We start from the raw sequence: 24,316 nt of genomic DNA on the forward strand, positions 1-24,316 counted from the left end.
CACCCGTCCTGCCTACGCCGGGGAAACCGGACTATCCTTCCCGGCTCTGGTTTCTAGAAAACTCCTGACTGGGGCTAAGAAAGGCTTCCAGAACCCGCCCCGCTTGCCGCGTGCACCTGAGACTCCCAGCCCCCCACGCCCGTTCCCAAGTCCCAGGATTTCCCTCCCTTTTTCCTTTTCTCTTTTCCCCCTCGTTCTTTGCCCCCACACAAGTGCCCTCTCTGCTTCCTCCCTCTCCCCATCTTGTGCTCTGGCCACTTCTCGTTCCTCCTTCCCCTCCTCATTCATCCAGGACCTAAGAATCTGGACCCCTGTGCCCCCAGACTCTGGGGTTCCAGTTCCCCTCTTTCTGAGGTCACGCAGTCTTCACCTTTGCATCTCCACAGACTCAGGTGTCTAAGCACCACATCCCATCCCCACTAGGGCCTTGGCATCCCTCCACTCCTGTCTGCTCGCTATTTCTCGCCCTTTAGAGCATGCAAGAGGAATGCGGGGCGGCCCAGCGTTGCCTCCTGGGAGTCTCGAGACTCCATAAAGGGCTCCTCCTGGAGACCCACCTGTCCCTGCTAGGGCCTGGTTAGAGCCACTGCGGTCCCAAGTCCTGGGAGCAGGAGAAGGTCGCCGACATGCCTGAGGCTAAACCAGGTGGCTGGCCCGAAACCTTCTTGGGGGTGGGGGTAGGGATGGGGTGGAGGGTAGGGTACAGACAAGGGGATTTCTACTATGGGAGGAGGGGGTCCTTTGCCTGTTCCTACATCTAGGTAGAGTATAGGTTCCTTTTCTGCTTGGGGAAGAGGGACCCTTTCTGTGTGCACAGATGGGGTCCCTTCCTAATGTAGGACCGTGAGGTCTATTGTCTGTGTAGGGTTGGGAGTCCCCCTTCCTCTTTGGGGACTGGGAGACCCATCTTGGGTAGAAATCTCAGTTGTGCAATTATAAATTGGCCTCGGTTTTCTTTCTCTATCCCCTTCTCTCTTGGCTCTCTCACCCCACCCCCACCCCCAAGCCCTCCAGGCTGTCCTCAAACTCTGCAGCCTAAGCTGGCCCCAAACTCACTCCGGAGCTAAGGCTGGCTGGGAAGTCCTAAAATCATACTGCCTCAGTCTACCAAGACTGGACGGCAGGCATGGGCTATTACACCCTGCTGGGGGGGGGTCTCCTTTTCTTCTTTCCTTTCCTTTCCTTTCCTTCCCTTCCCTTCCCTTCCCTTCCCTTCCCTTCCCTTCCCTTCCCTTCCCTTCCCTTCCCTTCCCTTCCCTTCCCTTCCCTTCCCTTCCCTTCCCTTCCCTTCCCTTCCCTTCCCTTCCCTTCCCTTCCCTTCCCTTCCCTTCCCTTCCCTTCCCTTCCCTTCCCTTCCCTTCCCTTCCCTTTCCTTTCCTTTCCTTTCCTTTCTCCCCCCTCCCCTTTTTCTTTTTGGTTTTTCAAGACAGGGTTTCTCTGTGTATCCCTGGCTTTGGCTGTCCTAGAACTAGCACTGTAGACTAGGTTGGTCTCAAACTCACAAGAGATCCACCTGCCTCTGCCTCCCATGTGCTGGGATTAAAGGCGTGCACCACCACAGCCTGGCAATATAATTTTTTTTTCTATGTGGGTGTCTCTTTTTCTTGAGGCTGACAGGATCTTGCTTGTGCACTGCTGGGGCTCAGCTGGGGGACAGGGTTCTCTCCAGGTGGGCGAGCACCCTCGAGGTAGTTGAGTCTCCTCACTGAGTGAAGATTAGGATCATGGGGTGCTTTTATGGACATAACAGGACTCCACGTGCATGGAACAATACTCTTCTGTGTAAATATGAGAACCCCCTTGGTGTGCACGTCGGACTTCTGTGAAGGAATTGTGTGTCTCTCTTCCATGGGTGGGGCCCTCTTTTTCCTGCTGTGCTGGGGAAGGAATCCAGAGCCTCCTACCTGCTTGGCAAATACTGGTCATGTCCCAGCACCGAGTCTCTCTTCATGTGCAGTTAGGCACAGGAGGCATTAGGTCCTTAGGGGGCAGGGATAGTCTATATGCTGGTTAGAGCTTTCTCCTTTTGTGGAAGTGGGCACTGCACACGAGCCTTGGTGTCACCTACCCCTAGGTGGCTGTTCCCCTGGGGTTAGCCCAGCCTGGCTGAGGTAGAGACCAGCTCCCTTGCACAGACTGACCCATGGATCAGTGACCCGCACCACATGGGAGACTGCTGTGGTCAGCACCAGTGTCTAGTTTCCAGCCCAAGGGAAGGGCTAATTATACCCCAAACCTGAAAGGTCAGGCTGATGGCCAGAGCCTGGGGTGAGGCTACGAGGGGAGGGGGAACCTGACTCCATACTCAGGGTTGGAATCAACTTATGCCTGGAATGGGGGATCTGTACCCCACCATACCTACCTCCACCTGAGGGAGGAGGGTCTGGGGAGGAAGATGTGAGGCCTGGACCCCTGGTTCTGAGAATGAAGGTTTGGATCTGGCCTCTGGATTCTGGGGAGAGAATCATTTTCTCAATGTCTATGTTACAGCGGCCAAAAAGGCCCCCAAAGGCAAGGATGCCCCCAAGGAAGCCCCTGCAAAGCAGACTCCTGAAGAGCCCCCCAAAGGTGAGGTGCCCCTAGGGCTCTGCCAGCTGCCCCCCGCCCTCCGCCCTTCTCCACACTGCTGTAGACTTTCCTTGTCTCTTTCCTATAGCTGTTCCCACACAGGGTCAGAGCCACAGTCCTTCCTGGCTTCCCAACATCCCAGGCTGGTACCTTACTCTGAGCGATGTCTCAAACAATTCTTGCCCAGTTCCCAAAGGCTGTGTCCATATTTACATGCCCTTTATTACCCCGAAGTCCATTCAAGACCATCCTGACCATAACCTGCTGGTCCACAGATGGGGAAACTGAGGCCCTAGGGGCTGAGGGGGCCAGCAAAGCTTATGCCTTCTGGATTAAAATCCAAGCCATCCCTATGATTTCTGATTACTGACCCCTCCTGATCACTGCTGACTCCCGAATCCTTTCTCCCGAGCAGAGGCCCCACCTGAGGACCAATCCCCAACTGCGGAGGAGCCCACAGGCATCTTCCTGAAAAAGCCGGACTCTGTGTCAGTGGAGACTGGTGAGCACTTGGGAAGAACAGTCTAGAACCTGAGTCTGAAGGAGCAGAGTTCAGTCTGGACCCCTGGATCTGAAGGAGGAGACTAGGGAGGACTCCTGGATCTGAGGGTGGAGAGTTAGGCCTGGATTCCGGGGGGTCTTGAGCTCAGGGTACTTTCTGGAGTGCTGGGTTCCTCACTACCTCTCTCCTGCAGGGAAAGACGCGGTGATTCTGGCCAAGGTGAACGGGAAGGAGCTCCCAGGCAAGCCAACCATCAAGTGGTTCAAGGGGAAGTGGCAGGAGCTGGGCAGCAAGAGCGGAGCCCGGTTCATCTTCAAGGAATCCCATGACTCTACCAGCAATGTGAGACCCCGACGGGACCAGAGGCGGGTCTGGCTACCGAGCTGATGCTCGTGGAGCTATGGCACCCCCTAGAGGGTGGCTGAGGTCTACAGCGCGGACTAACTAGGGATGGCTGGCGCAGTGCTTTGGGGCCGGGGTGGGAATTTGGGGACCGTGAGTCTCAAGCACCCGCCACCCTGGCCCCCAGGTGTACACCGTGGAGCTCCACATTGGGAAGGTGGTCCTAGGGGACCGCGGGGATTACCGTCTAGAGATCAAAGCCAAGGATGTCTGCGACAGCTGCTCGTTCAACGTGGATGTGGAGGGTGCGCTAGCGGGGGCGCTGGCGGGGGCGCAGGCGGGGCCGGGGGAACTGGCTGGAGTGGGAGGTTCTAGGCAGCTGGGATGGATGCAGGTGTGGAGTTGGGGTGATCATAGTCTCTTAGAGGAGAGGGTCCAGACTCAGTAATGGGAAAGGGGGAGACAAGGTCTCCAGGCTTTGCATAGGAGGTGTAGACGGGAGGGGGGCGGTTAACAGGTGTTTAGCAATTTGGGGTGCCCATGCAAAAGTTTAGGAGGCTTCCAGGATTGTGTGAGCTGAAGGCTTGGGTAGACAGGGCCTCCTGCCTCATAGGGTTTGGGTGTATGGGTTCAAGAAGGGGTGCAGAGCCCAGGCAGTAAGGACCCTGCAGCCTCTGGGGTCCAGCAGCTCAAAGTGAAAGTTGAAAACAGGAGCGGCAGGAAAGAGGTTGCCCTGGCCTAGGGAGTAAGGAACTGGCTGGCTGGAGGGTGGGCGTGGTGACCAGTGGGGTGGACACTATGAATTGTAGAGAAGTTGTGCTGTTACATGCTTTACACCCAGCGCTGAAGATGGGGCAGGATGGTTGGTGCCAGCCCCAAGTGAACCTGGGTCACACAGCGAAATCCTGCCGCAAAATAAATAAATAAATAAATAAATAGAATAAGTAAAAAAAAAAAAAAATGGGAGGGAGATGTAGAAAGGTCTCTGTTCCAGACACACCACACACACACACACACACACACACACACACACACACACACACACACGAGAGTGAGAGAGAGAGAGAGAGAGAGAGAGAGCTGTCTAGGCCTGCAGAGAGGGTGTGTTGGCCTAAAGAGGGAGGAAAGTGAATTGTGAATGCTTTGGTGGGATATCCTGGTCCTTGTTTGCCTCACTGTCCCCCATCATCTGTCCCCAGCACCCCGTCAGGACTCATCCGGTCAGAGCCTCGAGAGCTTCAAGCGTTCGTGAGTACCCCTGGGTTATGGGAAGGGGCACCTCACGGCCACTGAGAATCAAGGGAGGTGGAGATGGGGGACGAGGAGTGGGGACCCTGGGGTTAGATTCTTTCTTTCTTTCTTTCTTTCTTTCTTTCTTTCTTTCTTTCTTTCTTTCTTTCTTTCTTTCTTTCTTTCTTTCTTCCTTCCTTCCTTCCTTCCTTCCTTCCTTCTTTCTTTCTTTCTTTCTCTCTCTCTCTCTCTTTCTCTCTCTCTCTCTCTCTCTCTCTCTCTCTCTCTCTCTCTCCCTCCCTCCCTCCCTCCCTCCCTCCCTCCCTTCCTTCCTTCCTTCCTTTCTTTTCTTTCTTTCTTTCTTTTCTGAGACAGGGTTTCTCTGTGTAGCCCTGGCTGTCCTGAAACTCACTTTGTAGACCAGGCTGGCCTCGAACTCAGAAATCTGCCTGCCTCTGCCTCCCACCTGGGTTAGATTTTAATGGAGTTCCCACCCCCTCTTAATGATTACAGGGGTGATGGGAAGTCAGAAGATGCAGGCGAGCTGGATTTCAGTGGCTTGTTGAAGAAGAGGTGAGTTGGCCTACCTGGCAGAGGGAACAGGTGGGGTCACAGGAGAGGGACAGTAGCCAAGGTGCCAACACCTCATTTCTCCTTATGAACCTCCCTAAATTTTCTCCCTCCCTCCCTTCCTCCCTTCCTCTTTTTCTTTTCTTCTGCATGTGGAGTGTGAGTGTGTGTGTAGGGGGCAGAGGTTGATTTCTGGAATTTTCTATCACTCTCCACTGAATGTGTGTGTAGGTATGCATGCATGTATGTATGAATGTGTGTATAATTTTTGAGACAGTGTCTCACTACATTGCCTTGCCTGGCCTTGCCTGGAGCTTGCTATGTAGACTAGTCTGGCCTCAAATTCGTAGAAGTTTACTTGCCTTGAACTCTCAGGTGCTAGGATTAAAGGCATGCACCATCATGCCTAGCCTTCCACTTTATTTTTTGAGATAGACTTTCTCACTGAATTTGGCATTCAATAGGCTGGGCAAGAGCAAGATAACAAGATCCAAGCATCCAGTTCTCTCCACTCACACCCACCCCATTTTATTTTTACTATGCCTGTGGGTTTGTGCAGATGAGTGCCATACCCAGTGCCATACCCGTGGAGGCCAGAAGAGGGAGCTGGAGTCCCTAGAACTGGAGCTACAGGCGGTTGTGAATTGCCTAACTGGGGATGTTGGGAACTGAATCTGGGTTCTCTGGGAAAGCTGTGTGTGCCCACTGAGACATCCCTCCAGCCTCCACCCCTAGGTTTTCGTTTTATTCCAGTACTATCTCGTCTATATCATCATTCCTTCCCATCAGCCTGTCCACCCCCACCCTGTCCATAACACCATCCCGTCAGCCATCTGCCCAGCAAGTCCCTGAATCCACCAGCTGTGACCTGCCCTGCTCACCCAGGCTTCCGCCCCCTACTGGTCCAGCTCTGCCTCCCTCCAACGCTCACTACCATCACTGGTCCCCACCCAGCAATCCACGCCCTCATCCTCCACCCACCCAGCTGTCTCCCTCGCTGTCATCCATCTACTTCACATATTTATTCTTCCCCACCACCTTCTCGGGCTCTCCATCCACCCTGCCGCCATTATGCTCGAATGTCTGTTTGCTAGTCCATCCCCATCCACACACTCATTCCCTGTCCTTCTTACATCCATCCACCTCCTTGCCTGTTTATCCAACTGTACCTGCACTCCTCCCCCACAGCACCCAGCACGCTACCAAACATCTGCTCCCACACACACCAGCCCACCAGCCTTTTGTTGTTGTTTCTTTGCCCACCACTGACATGAACCCTCACCCTTTGAGCCAGCCTCTTAGAGCTTTCTGTTAAATTTAGCAGTGTAGGGTTGGTACTCTGTAGGTAAAAAGGGGAAAGAAAAAGAAAGAAAAAATAAAAAAATTGCATTGGGGCTGTGAAGACATCTCAATCAGTAAAACGCTTGCTGTGCAAGTGTGAGGACCTGAGTTCAAATCCCCAGCACCCATGTGCACGTCCAGGCACAGAGCTGTGCTTCTGTAATCGCAGCGATAGCGAAATGGGGACAGATAGATTCCTGGCGTTTGCTGGCCAACCAGCTTAGGCCAGTCAGTGAGCTCCAGGTTCATAGAGACAACCATGGCTCAAAAAATAAGGTGGGCCAAGGGAGACGGCTCAGCGGGCAAGGCTTCATGTCCTGAAGCCTGAGGGCCTGCACTCCATGCTAGGAAACCACATGTCAGGGGAGAGAACTGACTCCTGAAAATTGTTCATGCTATAGTGTGTGAGTGTGTATACGCACACGTGCGTGCACACACACACACACTCACACACAAGCACGTGCATACGTGAGCAAACACAACACACATGCACATGCACACACAATACAAACATTAAAACTTAGGGTGGAGAAGTGATTGGGGAGAGACAGTTGATGTCAACGTCTGGCTACACACGTAGATGCACACGTGTACACACGTGCACACATTCATAGCAGAATGGATAGATTGTGACAATTTATTATTGTTCTTCAGAACACTTTCTCTCAGGTATCCACCATATTATTGAATTTGTGTCCACTCTTCATGGCTTCATTTATCCCGCCGACAGCTCCGCTCACTGACTCGTTCCTCTGTGGGTCTGCTTCCAGCCGGCCACAGGCTTGACCATCCTGTATCCACTTATGACCCAATACTTGTTCAACTTCCCTAGCTGTGTATGCATGTGCCCTGCTATTCTCCACCCACCCATCTGTCTGTTTATCTGTCCTCTCACCCTCTCCTCTCCATACCAATACAATATTCATGTCCCAAGTTCACCCACACACCTACTCTGTCCCTCCCTTCTTCCTTCTTGAAGATCTCTGCATGCATCCCTTGCTTCATACACTGCACCTCCTGTGAGTCCTTTTGTCCACTGGGTACTGGGCTGAGAGGCACAGAGGAGCCCCACTTGATCCTGGCCTTCAATGCCTTGGGAAGACAAGACAGGTCCAAAGACAGGGACACACATGAGGCAGTTTGGTGTGGTTGGAGGAGGGGTTTGCAAGGATCTGGAACACCAGGGCAAAGTAGGTCAAATGGCCTTGGAGAACCACAGATATTTCACAGAGAAGAAGGTTAGGGTTGGTAGGATAGAAAGGGACACAAAGGCAGGGAAATAAGAGGCTGGAAGCAGCAAAAGCCCTGGGAAGCAGAAAAGAGCCTGAATTGCTGAGGATGGGGCACGAAGCTGTTCTGAACGGTCGGAGTGGTGGTGATAGAAAGGTAGGTAGGCTAGTGATCACCAGAATGAGGAGCTGGGGCTCCCCTGAAGGCAGTGGGGAGCCATAGCAATATTTAAAACAGGGAAGAGATGGTTTCTGATGTGGATGTTGGAAATGTTCTGTGGGAACCATGGGTGGAAAAACCTGCGAAAGGAAGGTGACTGATAAATATCTGTTGGATAAATTGTGGATGGATGGGCATATGGGTAGATGGGCAGAGAGGTGAAGGGATGGATGGGTGGATGGATGAGTGGATGGATGGATGGGTGGATGGATGGATGGATGGATGAGTGAATGTGTGGATGGATGGGTGGATGGATGGGTGGATGGTGGATGGATGGATGGATGGATGGATGGGTGGATGGGTTCATGGGTAGAACATGAAAGGGCATGGATGGATGGTCACATAACAAAGTACACCGTGGGGGTGGGGGAAGCACTGATCTCCTTGATGCTGGTGCCCCTGCTTCCCCAGGGAAGTAGTTGAGGAGGAGAAGAAGAAGAAGAAAGATGAGGATGACCTGGGTATACCTCCGGAGATTTGGGAGCTCCTGAAGGGGGCCAAGAAGAGCGAGTACGAGAAGATCGCCTTCCAGTACGGCATCACTGACCTCCGTGGCATGCTGAAGCGGCTCAAGAAGGCCAAGGTGGAGGTCAAGAAGAGTGCAGGTCAGCACTGACCTAAGGGAGATGGGCATGTCCTCCAACCTGCATACACCCTGGACTCAGCTTCTGGTGCCCCCACCTGGCAAGTGGTTGACATCACTCTCAAGGGTCTCTAAGCTCACAGGAGCCTCCAGACTTGACCTTGGAGTGACTGAGGTCTGGGAGAAAGACTTGGCTCCTCTAGAAATGATCAGGGCAGAGAACTCTCCTCTCTGGCCCCCTGTCTCCTGTCCTCAGTACTGTTCATCTCCATATCCCTTGGTCCATTCTGTACCCTGCGGTCCTCTCTTCCTCTCTAGCCTTCACTAAGAAGTTGGACCCAGCCTACCAAGTAGACAGGGGCAACAAGATCAAGTTGGTGGTGGAGATCAGTGACCCAGACCTTCCTCTCAAGTGGTTCAAGAACGGCCAGGAGATCAAACCAAGCAGCAAGTGTGTACAGGGCGTTTGCTGCAAAGAGGGCGATTTGGAGTTAATGCTCAGAAATAAGAGTGGGTTCCAACATTTCCCCTTGGTTGTGCCCTCTATAATGGCCGCTCTCATACTAGGTATGTGTTTGAGAACGTTGGGAAGAAACGAATTCTTACCATCAACAAGTGCACGCTGGCGGATGATGCTGCATACGAGGTGGCAGTCCAAGATGAGAAGTGTTTCACTGAACTCTTTGTCAAAGGTGGGGGCTGGCTGAACCTGGGGAGGGAGGGAGGGAAGGAAGAAGGGAGGAAGGGAGAGAGGGAGAGAGGGAGGGAGGGAGAGAGGGAGGGAGAGAGGGAGGGAGGGAGGGAGGGAGAGAGGGAGGGAGGGAGTTGAGTGGATTCTGAAACTGCTGGCTTTCTCTCTCCCACTACATAGAGCCCCCAGTCTTGATTGTCACCCCACTGGAGGACCAGCAGGTATTCGTGGGTGACCGAGTGGAGATGTCGGTAGAGGTGTCGGAAGAGGGTGCGCAGGTTATGTGGTGAGTTGAGCTTTGGTTTCTGAGCTGAGCACAGGTGTCGTTAGGTTCTTCACCTCAGCCCTGGTCTCTAGTGGACCCAAAACTCCCTGGGAGACTCTGATCCCACTCAGGGGGCACCTGAGACCTCAGTTACTCTTTAAAACTCCCCCTTTACTCTTGACCTCAACGCTAGAACTGACCTCTGTCTGTCCCATTCTCTTCAGGATCTTTTCCTGATCCCCCCTGTTGTACTGGACATTAGCTCATCTGTCAGCCAGTCATTTGCCCTTGGATGTATCCATCCATGGGTCTGTTAGCCACCTGTCCATCCTCCTCTCAGCTAGCCCTCATGCACCCATCCATCACCTACCCATCACCCACCCATTATCCACCACCCACCTACCATGCCTGTACGCATCCGTCTTTCCATTATATACCCACTACCAATTCATCCACCATCCCTCCATCCATGAATTAGCCATGCATCCTTCTATAATCCATTCACCTATTATCCTTCCACCCACCATTGTCAGTCCATCTTTGTATTATACATTTACCGATCTATCCATCATCTCTCCACTCGTCCGTTATCTACCCAGCTTCATCCATCCATCCACCACCCTTACATTCCTTTTCTCCCCTTTCCATTCATCCATCATTAATCTATTGATTCGTTCATATCTTCATCTATTCCTATCTCCAACCATCCCCTACCCAACCTCCATTTCCATTGACTCATTCAGCCATTCCCCTATCATCTTTCAACCCATCATTGTCAAGCCGTCCTTCCTCCATTCATCCCACCCACCCCTTACCCCTCCACCCATTCATTTCCCATCTAAACCAACCACACACCCACCCAACCCTGCTTTATCCACAATCCACCCTTCCACACTGAGACCGCTGGTGGCCTTCCCTCCACTCAGGATGAAAGATGGTGTGGAGATGACTCGGGAGGATTCCTACAAGGCACGCTACCGCTTCAAGAAGGACGGGAAACGGCACATCCTCATCTACTCTGATGTGGCCCAGGAGGATGGGGGCCGCTACCAGGTCATAACCAATGGTGGCCAGTGTGAGGCTGAACTCATTGTGGAAGGTACGGCTTCCTCTCAGAGGGCTGGATGAAAGCACTGAGGCTTCGGATCAGTGTGTCCTCTTCTACCCCTACATGGCCAGACTCTCCATCTTGTGCTCAGACTGGCAACCTTCCTGCTACATTGACACTCCTCCCCCCAACTCACCACATACAGCACTGAAGGAGGTCTGTATGCTGGTTGACGTGGAGTCCATAGGATTTTATGTCCTATGAGTCTATATTTCCGAAAGAGAGAGACAGAGAGACAGAGAAAGGAAGAAAGGAAAACAAAACAAAGATCTATGTTATTTATGGTTAAATAAATAAGTTTTTTTTATATGTGGCCATTAAACAAGGGAAAGTGCACACTGAGCTGACTCCCAGGAATGCACTGCCAAGACGAGTTCTCAGGTGACACCGTTGTACAGGGGAGAGAAAGGGCCAAGGGGGAAGGGAGGGGCTGATAGACATGAATTTATATATATATATACACGAATATTATATATTATTATATATTATATATTCATATATATAATATTTATATATACACACATATATGCATGTAGGCATATATTCACACATTCAGCTCTTTTTACCCAAGGGTTCAGCAAGTTAACACTTCTAAGTAAAATATTGGGAAAATTTTAGCATCTTGTCAGAGCATGAGCTAAGAGTTCTACCACTGAGCCACACCCCAGCCTCTCAGTGGGGGATTATAGGCAGAAGCTCTGGGCATGTCCCAGCCCGCCTCAGGGCCTTTGCACGCACTCTTCCTAGGAGGCTTTCCGTATTCTCTGTAGCATTTCCCTTACCTTTCTCAGGCCATCTCATTCCCAATTCATGGAATTTCCTTGTCTAGAACGTGGCTCTCCATGCGCAGTAGGCAGTCAGAAGCTTACTCATCATTACAGCTCCAGAACAGCATTCAGCACACAGTGGGTGCTCACTAGTCTTTGTGGCCTGAGTGGAGTGGCTGGGTTCCCATCCTTCTTCCTCCTTATTCAGAGAAGCAACTGGAGGTCCTGCAGGACATTGCTGACCTGACGGTGAAGGCTGCAGAGCAGGCTGTGTTCAAGTGTGAAGTGTCTGACGAGAAGGTGACGGGCAAATGGTACAAAAATGGCGTGGAGGTACGACCCAGCAAGAGGATCACCATCTCCCATGTGGGCAGGTGAGGCACAGGCAGAAGGAATGGTGCCATGTGTGAACCCTTGGATTGGCTGAGTGGGACATGTGTATCCGCTCGCTATGGCTGGGTGATAGGCTCACCAGTTTTGAAGAAGTGCTGCTTTAATCTGAGTCTGGGTCGGTTGGGACATCAAGATCTCCCTACAAAGGCACGGTGTGGGAAGAGGTCAACGAGGACCATATTTGGGATGCACAGGAGAGCAAGAGGTTAGCATTCACTAGGCAGTGTGGGTACCTAAGATAGATACCTGCTCATCCACTGGATATCTGAGAGCCATGGCTGTGGCCCAGTATCACACCCTCCTTGGTTCCTTCGTGAGAGCTGTTTGTTTTTCATGAGGGACTGTGGCTGCTGGTGGCATTGATAACAATGGTGCCGGTCTTGATACTCTCAGAGCACTTCCTGAGTGCCAGCTCCCTGCTAGATGTCTCACAACCCCAAGATAAGTCTCATCATCACCTCTCTTTATGGATGAAGGCACTGAGGCACAGAGAGAGGTTTGGTAGCTTGCCCAAAGCCACACAGCTAGGAAGTGGGGCCCCAAGCTCAGGCCAGAACATCACAGAACCTCAAATTAGAGCAGTGGCTATGCAAGCGTGAGGACTTGAGTTCAATTCCCTGCACCCATCTGGAACGCTGGGCATGGCAGTGTGGGCCCGTAATCCATCACTGGGGTGGCAGACAGAGCAGGATCCCTGGAGTTTGTTGGCCAGACAGCCTAGTTTACTTGATGAGACCAGGTCCCACTGAGAAGCCCTGTCTCAAAATGGAGAAGTGCTGGAGAGATGTCATGATGATTAGGAGCACTGGCCACTCTTGCAGGGGACCCAGGTTCAATTCCCAGGACACACATGATGGCTCACAACCATCTGTAACTCCAGTTCCAAGGGATCTAGTGCCCTCTTCTGTCCTCTGTAGGTACTGCACACACATGCTGCACATGCATGCAGACATATAAATCTTAAGGGGTGGGGGGGAAAGTAGCTGGTGCCTAAGGAATGTCACATGAGGTAGATCCTGGTCTCACATGCTTCTCATGCTGGCATTCACAGAAGCCTATGGGGTGATCTGGCCTGACCCCACCCACCTCCTTTCTGCCTTCTAGATTCCACAAGCTGGTGATTGATGACGTCCGCCCTGAGGATGAGGGAGACTACACATTCGTGCCCGATGGCTATGCCCTATCCCTCTCAGCCAAGCTCAACTTTTTGGGTAGAGACAGCTTTCCTTTTCTACTTGGGATGGAGAACCACCCTCCCAGACCCCCGGAATCCCAGAATGCCTCCCTGCTGTGTTGAGATTCCTAGTTCTACAACGGAGGTCATAGCAACTGTCTATGGGGCCCATGGATAGCATCAGATGAGATGCTCAGAGCATGGTACATGCTGATGCATATTCATGGGGACTAGGGACGGCTGGGGCATCTTTCCCTTCCCTAGCACCCCAGACTCAGGTTTGCTTCTAGAGATTTCTCTGCCTCTGGATTAGGAAGAAAAAATGAGGCAGGGACCTGAGAGTTTAGCTCTAACCCTCCATCTCCTTGTCCTTCCAGAAATCAAAGTGGAGTACGTACCTAAGCAAGGTAAGGGCTAGGGGGGCTCCAGTGAAACTCATGTCTGAGGGAGGAGGCTGGGATCTGATCTTGGAATGTTGCTTCTCTGGGGCACCTATGATGGTATTGGGAAGCCAGGTCTCCAGTGCCTCTTTTGTGCCTCTAGAGCCCCCAAAGATCCACCTGGACTGCTCAGGGAAGACCTCAGATAACTCAATTGTTGTGGTGGCTGGAAACAAGCTGCGGCTGGATGTGGCCATCACAGGGGAACCACCTCCCACTGCTACCTGGCTAAGGGGAGATGAGGTAGGTTTCTGCCCCTGGTTCCTCTCCCTCTGGCTCTGCTGGGGCTTCAGGCAACGAACTTTTCCTCTCTGAGCTTCAGTTTCATATGCTATGAAATGAGGACAGGTCTTCCTTCTGTGTGGTATAGTTCTGAAGACTGCAGGTTGTGTTGGTCTACAAACATGGGCCCATCCATTGATCTTTTCATCGGGCAGCTAGTTAGTGAAGACTCCAGTTTATCCATCTCTTCAGTAACCCTTCCATCCACCACTCACCCACTTATCAATCCACTCACTCATCCTACAACCCACTCACCCATCCCACCACCCACCCACCCCACTCATCCATCTACACATCCACCCATCTATCCACATATCTTCCCATCCATTTACCTACCCATCCATCCATATATCCATCCCCCTTCTACCACAACCTACCTGTTATCCACAACCCATTTATCTTTATACAACCCATTCACCTACCACCTATTCACCCCATAGATCCTTCCACCAATCCATATCATCCATAATCCATGTATTCCTATGCGATTGATCTGCTCATCCATCTCCCACCATTCACTCATTCATCCCATACACAAGTCATTCATCTATCCATGCTTCTATACACCTGTCCCTCCATCCATCCACCCCCACAAAAGTCCACCTATCCATCCATCTACCATCTGTCTATTCACTCTTTTACCAAAAACTGCTTTGTCTTTGTCTATTCTGGCACACATGAAAGTCAGATTCTCACCTCTCCTGATGCTAGACAGTCTTCAGTGAATGTAATCAATACCAGAGGCTAGTTATCTGTCTATCTGTCTATCTATCTGTCTATCTATCTGTCTATCTATCTATCTATCTATCTATCTGTCTGTCTGTCTGTCTGTCTGTCTGTCTGTCTGTCCGTCCGTCCGTCCGTCCGTCCGTCCATCCATCCATCCATCCATCCATCCATCCATCTATCATCTATCTATCTATCTATCTATCTATCTATCTATCTATCTATCTATCATCTATCTGTCCATCTAGTATTCTTGTTTTCAGCCCCTGGTCAGCGTTCCTTTGCTTAGCTCTTTGGCTGAACACTGTGGTGGGAAGTTTATTCTGGAACAGGATACTTACCTCACAGTGGCGGGGACACACCAAGAGGAAGGGACTGGGGTCCCAATATCCTCTTCAATGGCTAGATATTCTCTTGCTAGGCCCCATCACTTTTTGCTGTTTGTTTCTCAAGACAGGGTTTCTCTGTGTAGCCCTGGCTGTCCTAGAACTCACTCTATAGACCAGGCTGGCCTCGAATTTACATAGATCCACCTGCCTCTACCTTCTGGGTGCTGGGATTAAAGGCCTATGTCACCACTGCCCAGCTTTAGGTCCTATCATCCCAGTAATGAGATGAACTGGGACAAGCCTTCAGGACACGGGTCTTTGGGTACCATTGATCCAAACTGTAGCAACACTGAGGTCTCCTCTTCTGGAACACGGACAGTGTGGCTCCATATGTATCCACCCCCCCCCCAGCTCACCACTAAAGGTGCCACCCTCATCAGATGTAGCTCTGGGTCTTCTTCCTTTGGGGGAGGTGACACAAGCCCACATGGTAGCTTCCCAAGGTGGCTGAGATGGAGATGGGGAGAGCACGGGGGTGGAGTGGGCAGAGAGTAGGAGTTGTGGAAATATGATGTTGCTTTTAGCTAAGAGCATCCAAAATGCTTCCTGGAGGAAGTGATAACTTCCAGCTGACCTTAAGGAAGCTGGGGCAGTGACTGGGATTCCTGGCAGGGGTTCTACTGCTAGAGCTTACGAGCACTGCACAAATCAGACATGGTGGTTCGTACACATCATCTCTGCCACTGGGAGGTGGGGACAGAAGGAACAGGAGTTCAGGTCGTCTTTGGCAACATAGGAAGGCCCGTGGTGGGGCTGGTGAGATGGCTCAGCGGTTAAGGGCACTGACTGCTCTTCCAAAGGTCCTGAGTTCAAATCCCAGCAACCACATGGTGTCTCACAACCATCCGTAACAAAAATCTGATGCCCTCTTCTGGAGTGTCTGAAGACAGCTACAGTGTACACACATATAATAAATAAATAAATCTTTAAAAAAAAAAAAAGAAGGCCCGTGGTGGTCTAGATTATGAGAGAGAGAGAGAGAGAGAGAGAGAGAGAGAGAGATGCCAGGCCGTATGTACACAGATAAACTGTGACTCTCTTGGGAACAAGACACAAGTCTAGTGATGGTGGATGTGTGTGGTGGGCAAGAAGGGTGTGGAGGAGGAAAGTCGGGGTGAGTCCAGAACTCATATATACGTGGCCATAGAGAAGCCACTGTAAGATTTTGAGGCATTGAGGCAGGCATGGTCTGGGCAAGTGATGCAAGCCAGGCTGCTGGGTGGCTGTGTGCAGGTGTTCACAGCCACAGAAGGCAGGACACGCATCGAGCAGAGGCCAGACTGCAGCAGCTTTGTGATCGAGAGTGCGGAGCGGTCGGATGAGGGCCGCTACACCATCAAAGTCACCAATCCTGCGGGCGAGGATGTGGCCTCCATTTTCCTGCGGGTTGTGGGTAAGCAGCAGGTTAAGGGGATGAAGCACGAGGTGGCTCACTGTGGCCTCCGAGAGTACCTCTGACTCTCATTGTCCCTTACCTCCACCCAGATGTTCCTGATCCTCCAGAGGCTGTCCGTGTCACCTCAGTTGGAGAAGACTGGGCCATTCTGGTCTGGGAGCCACCCAAGTATGATGGAGGACAGCCAGTGACTGGTTAGCATCCACATACCAGTGTCCCTGTGACTCCCATGTTCCCTTGCACCTGACCCTCCCTCCTGAGTTTAATCCTCCCAGGGATTAAAGGCACATGCCATCATCACTGGTCCCGTTGTCACTTATTGATCCTATTCACCTTTACGGGGATTCATTATTCCCTAGTGACTTGGAAATGCCTCATTTTTGGTTTCATAGCCTGGGGATTTCTGTGACCCCTGGCTTATTGATTCCCAAAGCCATATGTGGTAGCCCCAGGAGGCTCTGAGATGCAGAGAGTCAATCTGATGGGGGTCCTGTGGTCCTTCCTATGTGATCCTGCCTGTCCCAACTGTGACTCTAGACCCACCATGACCCCCCACAAACCCTTGTGCTTGGGAATCCACAGGGTACTTGATGGAGCGGAAGAAGAAAGGCTCCCAGCGCTGGATGAAGATCAACTTTGAGGTCTTCACTGACACCACTTACGAGTCCACAAAGATGATCGAGGGCGTCCTTTATGAGATGCGGGTCTTTGCTGTCAATGCCATTGGGGTCTCACAGCCCAGCATGAACACCAAGCCCTTCATGCCCATTGGTATGATGTACTCTCTGTCCCCACCTGCTCTCCTCACCCATTCTGCCCTACGTTCATCTCCAACCCCATGCCTGGCCTTTGATTCGTGGAGCTTGGAACCCCTCTGTGTGTGTGTGTGTGTGTGTGTTACTGAAGATGGAACCCAGGACCTTGCATAAAACCCCAGCCCCTCACTGTGGGGGATTCTAGACATGGGCTCTACCACCGAGCCATATCCCCAGCCCCTTACTGGGGGATTCTAGGCAGGCATTTTACCTCTGAGGGACAGCCCCAGAAGCACCTTCTTTTCTTTTCTTTCTTTTTTTTTTTTTTAAAGTCTTTTTGAAACAGGTTCTGTATAGTATTAGCTGGCCTTGAACTTGATATGTAGACTAAGCTGGCCTTGAACTCAGAGATCCACCACTTCTGCCTCCCCAGTTCTAGAATTAAAGGTGTGCACCACACTAGCTTGTTTTTGTTTTGGGTGCTGTTTTAATCTCCTTCACGCCCTTCCTTACTCATTGACCTTTGGCCAACCACACTGACACCATTTCTAGTCCTGCCCTTCTTTTTCGAACCTCTGGTCCTTCATTGGCTCCTGGCCTTCTCTCTCTCTCTCTGGATCCCTGCAGCTCCCACGAGTGCACCACAACACCTCACCGTGGAGGATGTGACGGACACCACCACCACACTTAAGTGGAGACCTCCAGATCGGATTGGTGCTGGTGGCATTGATGGCTACCTGGTGGAGTACTGCCTGGAGGGCTGTGAGTGGCACTTCCCCTAGACTTGGGAGTTGCACGGGGCTGGCATGGTGCCTGGGGCAGGCTGGACCTCAGGCCAGGGTGTCCTCCCTGCCTCTGTCCACCTCTGTGCAGCAATGGCTTCCTACTGTCTGCTCCTTCCTCTTACACCTTCCTCTACCTCCTTCTCCCTCTCTTCTTCCCACCCTTCCCTCCTCTTCTTTTACTATCCTTCCTTCCCAACCATCTGTCTGTGTAACTGTCACCTCCATTGTCCTCATCTCCACCTCTGCTGCACCCCCCAAACACACTCATGATCACACTCAAGCACTTGCGTATTCACGTGCAACACTCACACATATTCATGAGGCACACTGGCATACACTCTCACACTAGTGGACACATACTGCTTAAAGCCATATACTTGTAAATATTTGCTTACCCACCCAAGTACATGCACACACACACACACACACACACACCCTGTCATGGAGTTCACAGCCCCGGCTGCAGATTGTCTTCCATGATTATCAGGCAGAGCCAGGACACCACACTGACACTGTCCAGCCTTATCTGTAATCAAGCAATCCCAGCAAGTCCCAGCCCTGCCCATTCTGCCTCTTCCTGTGCCTGTGCCCGTGCCCATGTCTTGGCCTCTATGATTCAGAACCTTTCAAGACCTGGAACTGTGACCACATAGGGAAGAGATAATATTGCCTCCATTAGCTCCTTGCCCCATCTCTTCCCAGCATTCCTTTCTTCATTCCCCAGCTGGCCAACATCTTCCCATTCTTGCACCATTTCATGCTTGAGCTTAAGCTACTTGGGTCCCCAATTCCTCATCCTTGAAAATGCGGGTTACAGTGTTGAGGCGGGTGTGCTGCCTTTGCTGGCATGGGGGTGGTCCTCCATGCCATCCTCAGGAGCGCTTGACTGGGGCTGTGGCCACTGATGCTGGTGCTCACTCACTGTAGTGGGAGTGTTGACTGGGGGAGGGGGAGGGGCAGGGCAGAGGCCCCCTGAGGAAGGCCCCGGTCCACGAGACTCCTTTCTCCAGCTGAGGAATGGGTCCCAGCTAACAAGGAGCCAGTGGAACGCTGTGGCTTCACTGTCAAGGATCTCCCAACTGGAGCCAGGATCCTCTTCCGGGTTGTTGGGGTCAACATCGCAGGGCGCAGTGAACCAGCCACCCTCCTTCAGCCAGTCACTATCAGGGAGATTGTTGGTGAGTGACACTCAGTCCCTGACACAGCTCTTCTGAGACTCTCTACTCAATGTCATTCAAATTAGGGTCCCCCAGATGATGTCATCCCCATCTAGTGGTTCCCAGCCCAACACATACCCTCTCTGTTTACACCCTCAGAGCAACCTAAGATCCGCCTCCCCCGCCATCTTCGTCAGACTTATATCCGAAAAGTTGGGGAGGCCCTCAACCTCGTCATCCCCTTCCAGGTACTTGAGCTGGGATCAGGGTTGGGCTGGGCTTGGGGTTGTGGACAAGGCCAGGGTAAGAGCTGGGGTTAAGATAGGGTTGGATCTGGGATCAGGGTTAAGGCCAGGTTTGGAGCTGGGGCTAGGGCTATAGATAGGGTCAGAGTTGGAGCTGGTGTCTGGGTTATTGATAGGGTTGGAGTTGGGGTCAGGCTTAGGGCTAGGGTCAGGGTCAGAGCTGGGGCTGGGGCAGGGCCATGGACAGGGTCAGACTCAGGGCCAGTACCATCATTTGTGTGAAGATCAGTGCCAGGGTCAGGGCTGGGATCAAGGTCAGGGTTAGGGCTGGGATCAGAGTGGAGATCAGAGATAGGGTTGGGGTCAAACAGAGCCATGCCCAGAGTTTGGTGGGGATCAGGGCCTGGACTAGGAACAAGTCCAAGACCAGGAAGTTGTCAGGCAGGCTGGTGAGATGGCTCAGTGGGTAAGAGCACCCGACTGTTCTTCCGAAGGTCCGGAGTTCAAATTCCAGCAACCACATGGTGGCTCACAACCATCCGTAACGAGATCTGACTCCCTCTTCTGGAGTGTCTGAAGACAGCTACAGTGTACTTACATATAATAAATAAATCTTCAAAAAAAAAACTTGTTAAAAAAAAAAAAAGGAAGTTGTCAGGCCTTGGGCCAGTGATGTAGGCAGGTCCTCAGACCCTCAGAGCCTAGTCCCCTGACTTTATTTCCTCCCCCAGGGCAAGCCCCGGCCTCAGGTGGTGTGGACCAAGGGTGGGGCTCCCTTGGATACCTCCCGTGTGAATGTGAGGACTAGTGACTTCGACACAGTGTTCTTCGTGCGACAGGCGGCCCGCTCTGACTCTGGAGAGTATGAGCTGAGTGTGCAGATTGAGAACATGAAGGACACTGCTACCATACGCATCCGGGTCGTGGGTGCGAGACAGGACCCCCGGGGGAGGACGGGATGTTTGAAGCAGGAAGGGGTTCAGTTGGTTCTGTGCTTGCCTAACATACACAACACCGTAGGGCCCATCCCAGCACTTGGTAAACAAGGTGTGGGGGTGGTCTATCATCTCAGCACTCAGCCGGTAACAGTAGGGGGATCAGCAGTATAATCCTGGGATATATAATGCATTTGAGATCAGCCTGGGCTACTGTCAAAAAGAAAAGGAAAAAAAATCTGGAAAGAAAAGGAGAGGCAAAGCCAGGCTTTAGGGCCTCTCAGATGGTAGGTAACCCCCAACTCTCTTTCCAGAAAAGGCAGGGCCAGCAGAGAATGTGATGGTGAAGGAGGTGTGGGGCACAAATGCTCTGGTGGAGTGGCAGCCGCCCAAGGACGACGGGAACAGTGAGATCACAGGCTACTTTGTCCAGAAGGCTGACAAAAAGACCATGGTGAGGGGACAGAGGGACCTTGGGGGGCTAGTTGCCTCGACAGAGCAGAGCTGAGCTGTCTATTTCACAGCTGGGAAATTGAGGCTAGGAGACTGGATGACTGTGAGTCTGTACCCACGTGTGTCCTCCATGCACCTGCCTGCCCTCATCCCTCCTTGTCCCCATTCCAGGAGTGGTTCAATGTCTACGAACACAATCGCCACACCAGCTGTACCGTGTCTGACCTCATTGTGGGTAATGAGTATTACTTCCGTATCTTCAGCGAGAACATCTGCGGTCTCAGTGACTCGCCAGGTGTCTCCAAGAACACAGCTCGAATTCTCAAGACAGGTACAGGGTCCAGCTGCCTGGCCTTCAGCTGCTACTCCTGGTTGTTGGCCCCTAGCTAGTGTTGGGGTGGGACTCACCTTATGGGTGTCTCTTTCTCTAGGAATCACCTTAAAACCACTGGAGTACAAGGAGCATGATTTCCGGACAGCTCCCAAGTTCCTGACCCCCCTGATGGACCGGGTCGTGGTGGCGGGATATACCGCAGCTCTCAACTGTGCCGTCAGAGGCCACCCTAAGGTGCCACGGTGGGGTCTGGAGAAACCCTCAGCAGCACGTAGCCCCAGACCCACCATACCGGCAGTTCCTCCCTGCAGTCTCCTCAGGCAGAGGCCAAGTCTCAGACAGTTTTGAACTTTCTGCCTCTTGACTGCCAGGCACAGCTCATCCATGAAGCCCATCTTTCCTGTCCTGTTTGGAGACAGTGTCATTCCCTGAGAAGCGCCGGGGGTGGGAGGTGGGGGGGGGGCGACACATCTATACCTGTACAGCTCCCTGAGGTTTTCCTGAGCTACCCAGACAGGATTTCATTATTCTTTAAAAATATCCTAAAATTTTGTTTGTATGTGAACTTTGTGTGTGCAGTACTCCTGTATGCCAGAAGAGGGCGTTGGGTTCCCTGGTGGTTAAATTATAGGCAGTTGTGAGCTGCCCCGCGTGGGTGCTGAGAACTGAACTCACACCCTCTAGAAAAGCAGCAAGCACTTTCAACTGCTGAGCCATTCTCCAGGCCCCATCATTTTTCTTTTTTAGATAAGGGTTCATGTAGTCTAGGATGGCCTTGAACTCAAAATCCTCTGCCTCCACTTCCTGAGTGCTGGGATTGTAGTGCACCACCAGGCCTTCATTCATTCATTCATTCATTCATTCATAAATCCATCCACCATGTCACTTAACCCTATGCCAATCTATTCATTTTTCTCAGCTCATTCATTCATTCCATTTGATGAATCACATGATTTATCCCACAAGTATTTTCCTGAACTTTGTGTGTCACAAATGGGACAAAGAAGTTCCTTTGTGTTGGAGGAAGAATAACACTGGTCTCAGGTCTCACAAGTGATATAAAACCATGAATGGTGATAAGCGTGACAGAGAACGAGAGGCAGGGCTAAGACAGTAAGGGATGCAGCTGGCCAGGGAAGGGTGGGACAGGCAGGAACTGCAGGGTTGGGAGAGGGAGAAGACAGTCCCAGGGCCCTGGGTGGGAAGTCATCATTGGGTCTGTCCCCAAAATAGCAGTGCCTGGAGCACAGGGAGGAAAGGTGGGAGGTGACGAGAGAGGAATGGTGGCCAACTGGGGTCCTCTGTCTCCCCTGTGCACTCATGCAGGTGGTGTCAGGACATCCCTCTAAGTCAGCTTTCTCTCTGGTTCCCTTCCCTAGCCGAAGGTGGTGTGGATGAAGAACAAGATGGAAATCCATGAAGATCCCAAATTCCTCATAACCAACTACCAGGGCATCCTGACATTGAACATTCGCCGCCCGTCGCCCTTTGATGCAGGGACCTATTCCTGCCGCGCCTTCAATGAGCTGGGGGAGGCCCTGGCTGAATGCAAACTGGATGTCCGAGGTGAGAAGGGAATGGTCCCACACTGACTGACCCTAATCCAGGGCCCCTGGTGAACCTACCCAGATGCCCCAGGCAAGAAGGCAATACAGGTCATGCAAAGGCCCTGGGGTTGGAGAGCACCAGCCCTAGCTTGTGCCCCACCTGCAACCCCTCCTGTCAAGCCTCCTCCTGTCCTTCGCCCCTGGAATCAGAGTTGAGATAGCGCTCCCCTACTCGTCAGACTCCCCCACCATCACCACAGTCTTTCCAGCCTGGAATTCGGTGTCGTGTGTCTTGGTGGCACTACAGTGGCTACATATGTCCCTACTTTTGGTCTCTGGCATATGCTGAACCGTCTTCCAAGAAAACTTCCTCATCTCCTTTGCTGGATTCAGTCCACAAGACATTGCTGAAGGAAGCAGATCAGGTGGCCCAAAGTACACATCAGCATGCCTCTGCTTGATCTGAAGACACTTAACAATGCTGATGTCCCTGGCCCTGTGACAGCTTAGCAAACAGGATCTTCAGCCCCTCAGGGACAGTTCTGGGAGCATCCCCCCTCCCCCACCCACTGGCTGCATTCTGGAGTCAGGCTGAGCCACCCTCTATTCTGGGGTCTTCTTGTGGGTGACTAAGTCAGCTCAGATGCATCCTCACGGCAGACTCCCGCTGACTTCTGACAGCTGGCAGGTTCTCAGAGCACCCCCATTTGGGATTTAAAATGACTTTAAACTGTCTGGGGTGTGGTGCACATCTGTCATTCCAGTACCCAAGAATGCTCAAGCTCATCTAGGAGATGTGAGTTTGAAGCCAACCTATGCTACAGAGTGAATTCTAAGTCAGCCTGAGTTACATAGTATGATCCTGTCAAAACATTATAAAGTGAAAAATCAAGGGCTGGAGAGATGACTCAGTGGTTAAGAGCACTGGCTGCTCTTCAAGAGACCCCGAGTTCAGTTCCCAGGACTCCATGATGGCTCACAACCATTGGTAGCACCAGTTCCAGGGGCTCCAAAGCCCCCTTCAGGCCATGCACATGGAGAACATAAACACACACATAAAATAACTGATTAAATTTTAAAACAAGGGCTGAAGGGATGGCTCAGTGGTTAAGAATACTGGCTGCTCCTGTGGTCCTGAGTTCAATTCCCAGCAACCACAAGGTGGCTCACAGCCATCTGTAATGGAATCTGATGCCCTCTTCTAGGGTGTCTGAAGACAACTACAATGTATTCACATAAAATAAATACATTTAAAACATTAAAAACAATTTTAAAAACAAAACAAAAGGCCAGGCATGGCAAAGCACATCTATAGCCATAGTTCTTAGGTGCTTGAGATATCAAGAGCCTCAACTATGTGGAACGTTGGATGCCATGAGACCCTTTCTCTTTCTGTGGGTCTGGAGATGTAGCTTGTGGGGACAGTGTTTGTCTATCACAAAGCCTCGGCTCCATCCCCAGCACTCTAAGCTGGCCACAGTGATGGATGACTGTCATCCCAGCATTGGGAAGATGGAAGCAGGAGGACCAGCAGTTCAAGCTACATATTTGAGTTCAAGGATATCTGGGGCTATATGCAGCCCTGCTGAGGGAGAGAGAGACAGAGAGATGTGACCATGACTACACTGGTGTTTGCTGGATGGGAACTCTCTTGCTCCCTCTGCTGGCGGATTTTGGGTAGAGACATGGTGCAGTCCATCTTACCCTGCCTCACCCACCTCTCTTTTCTCCTGCAGTGCCACAGTGACAGCTCATCACCTGCTAAATAAGTCATCAGAACCCGGACACCAGCGCTGCAACTCTTGGGATGGCAGTCATCTTTCCAGAATGATCACTGTGATAAAGAACTGTTGCTCAAATTATCATGTGTCCATCCTTCCAGAGTCTGT

General features: G+C 51.8%; 1 protein-coding gene across 1 annotated transcript; it reads left to right on the forward strand.

Annotated features, from left to right (window-relative positions):
- Positions 1 to 555: 555 nt before the first annotated feature.
- Mybpc2 (myosin binding protein C2) lies at positions 556 to 24,223 on the forward strand. The gene is made up of 28 exons (XM_085840919.1): positions 556 to 645; positions 2,491 to 2,568; positions 2,984 to 3,070; positions 3,264 to 3,412; positions 3,600 to 3,717; positions 4,612 to 4,660; positions 5,156 to 5,215; positions 8,414 to 8,607; positions 8,904 to 9,036; positions 9,153 to 9,277; positions 9,457 to 9,562; positions 10,468 to 10,640; positions 11,625 to 11,790; positions 12,914 to 13,020; positions 13,361 to 13,390; positions 13,527 to 13,666; positions 16,054 to 16,213; positions 16,306 to 16,410; positions 16,799 to 16,987; positions 17,599 to 17,733; positions 18,767 to 18,934; positions 19,073 to 19,161; positions 19,890 to 20,085; positions 20,408 to 20,547; positions 20,718 to 20,877; positions 20,978 to 21,114; positions 22,260 to 22,446; positions 24,164 to 24,223. The coding sequence occupies exons 1-28, from the start codon at positions 627 to 629 to the stop codon at positions 24,172 to 24,174; spliced, it is 3,411 nt and encodes a 1,136-aa protein (XP_085697045.1). The 5' UTR covers positions 556 to 626; the 3' UTR covers positions 24,175 to 24,223.
- Positions 24,224 to 24,316: the final 93 nt, after the last annotated feature.

This window comes from Mus caroli, unplaced genomic scaffold, assembly GCF_978045245.1.
Source record: "Mus caroli unplaced genomic scaffold, Mus_caroli_1 scaffold_8, whole genome shotgun sequence".
NCBI lineage: Eukaryota > Metazoa > Chordata > Mammalia > Rodentia > Muridae > Mus > Mus caroli.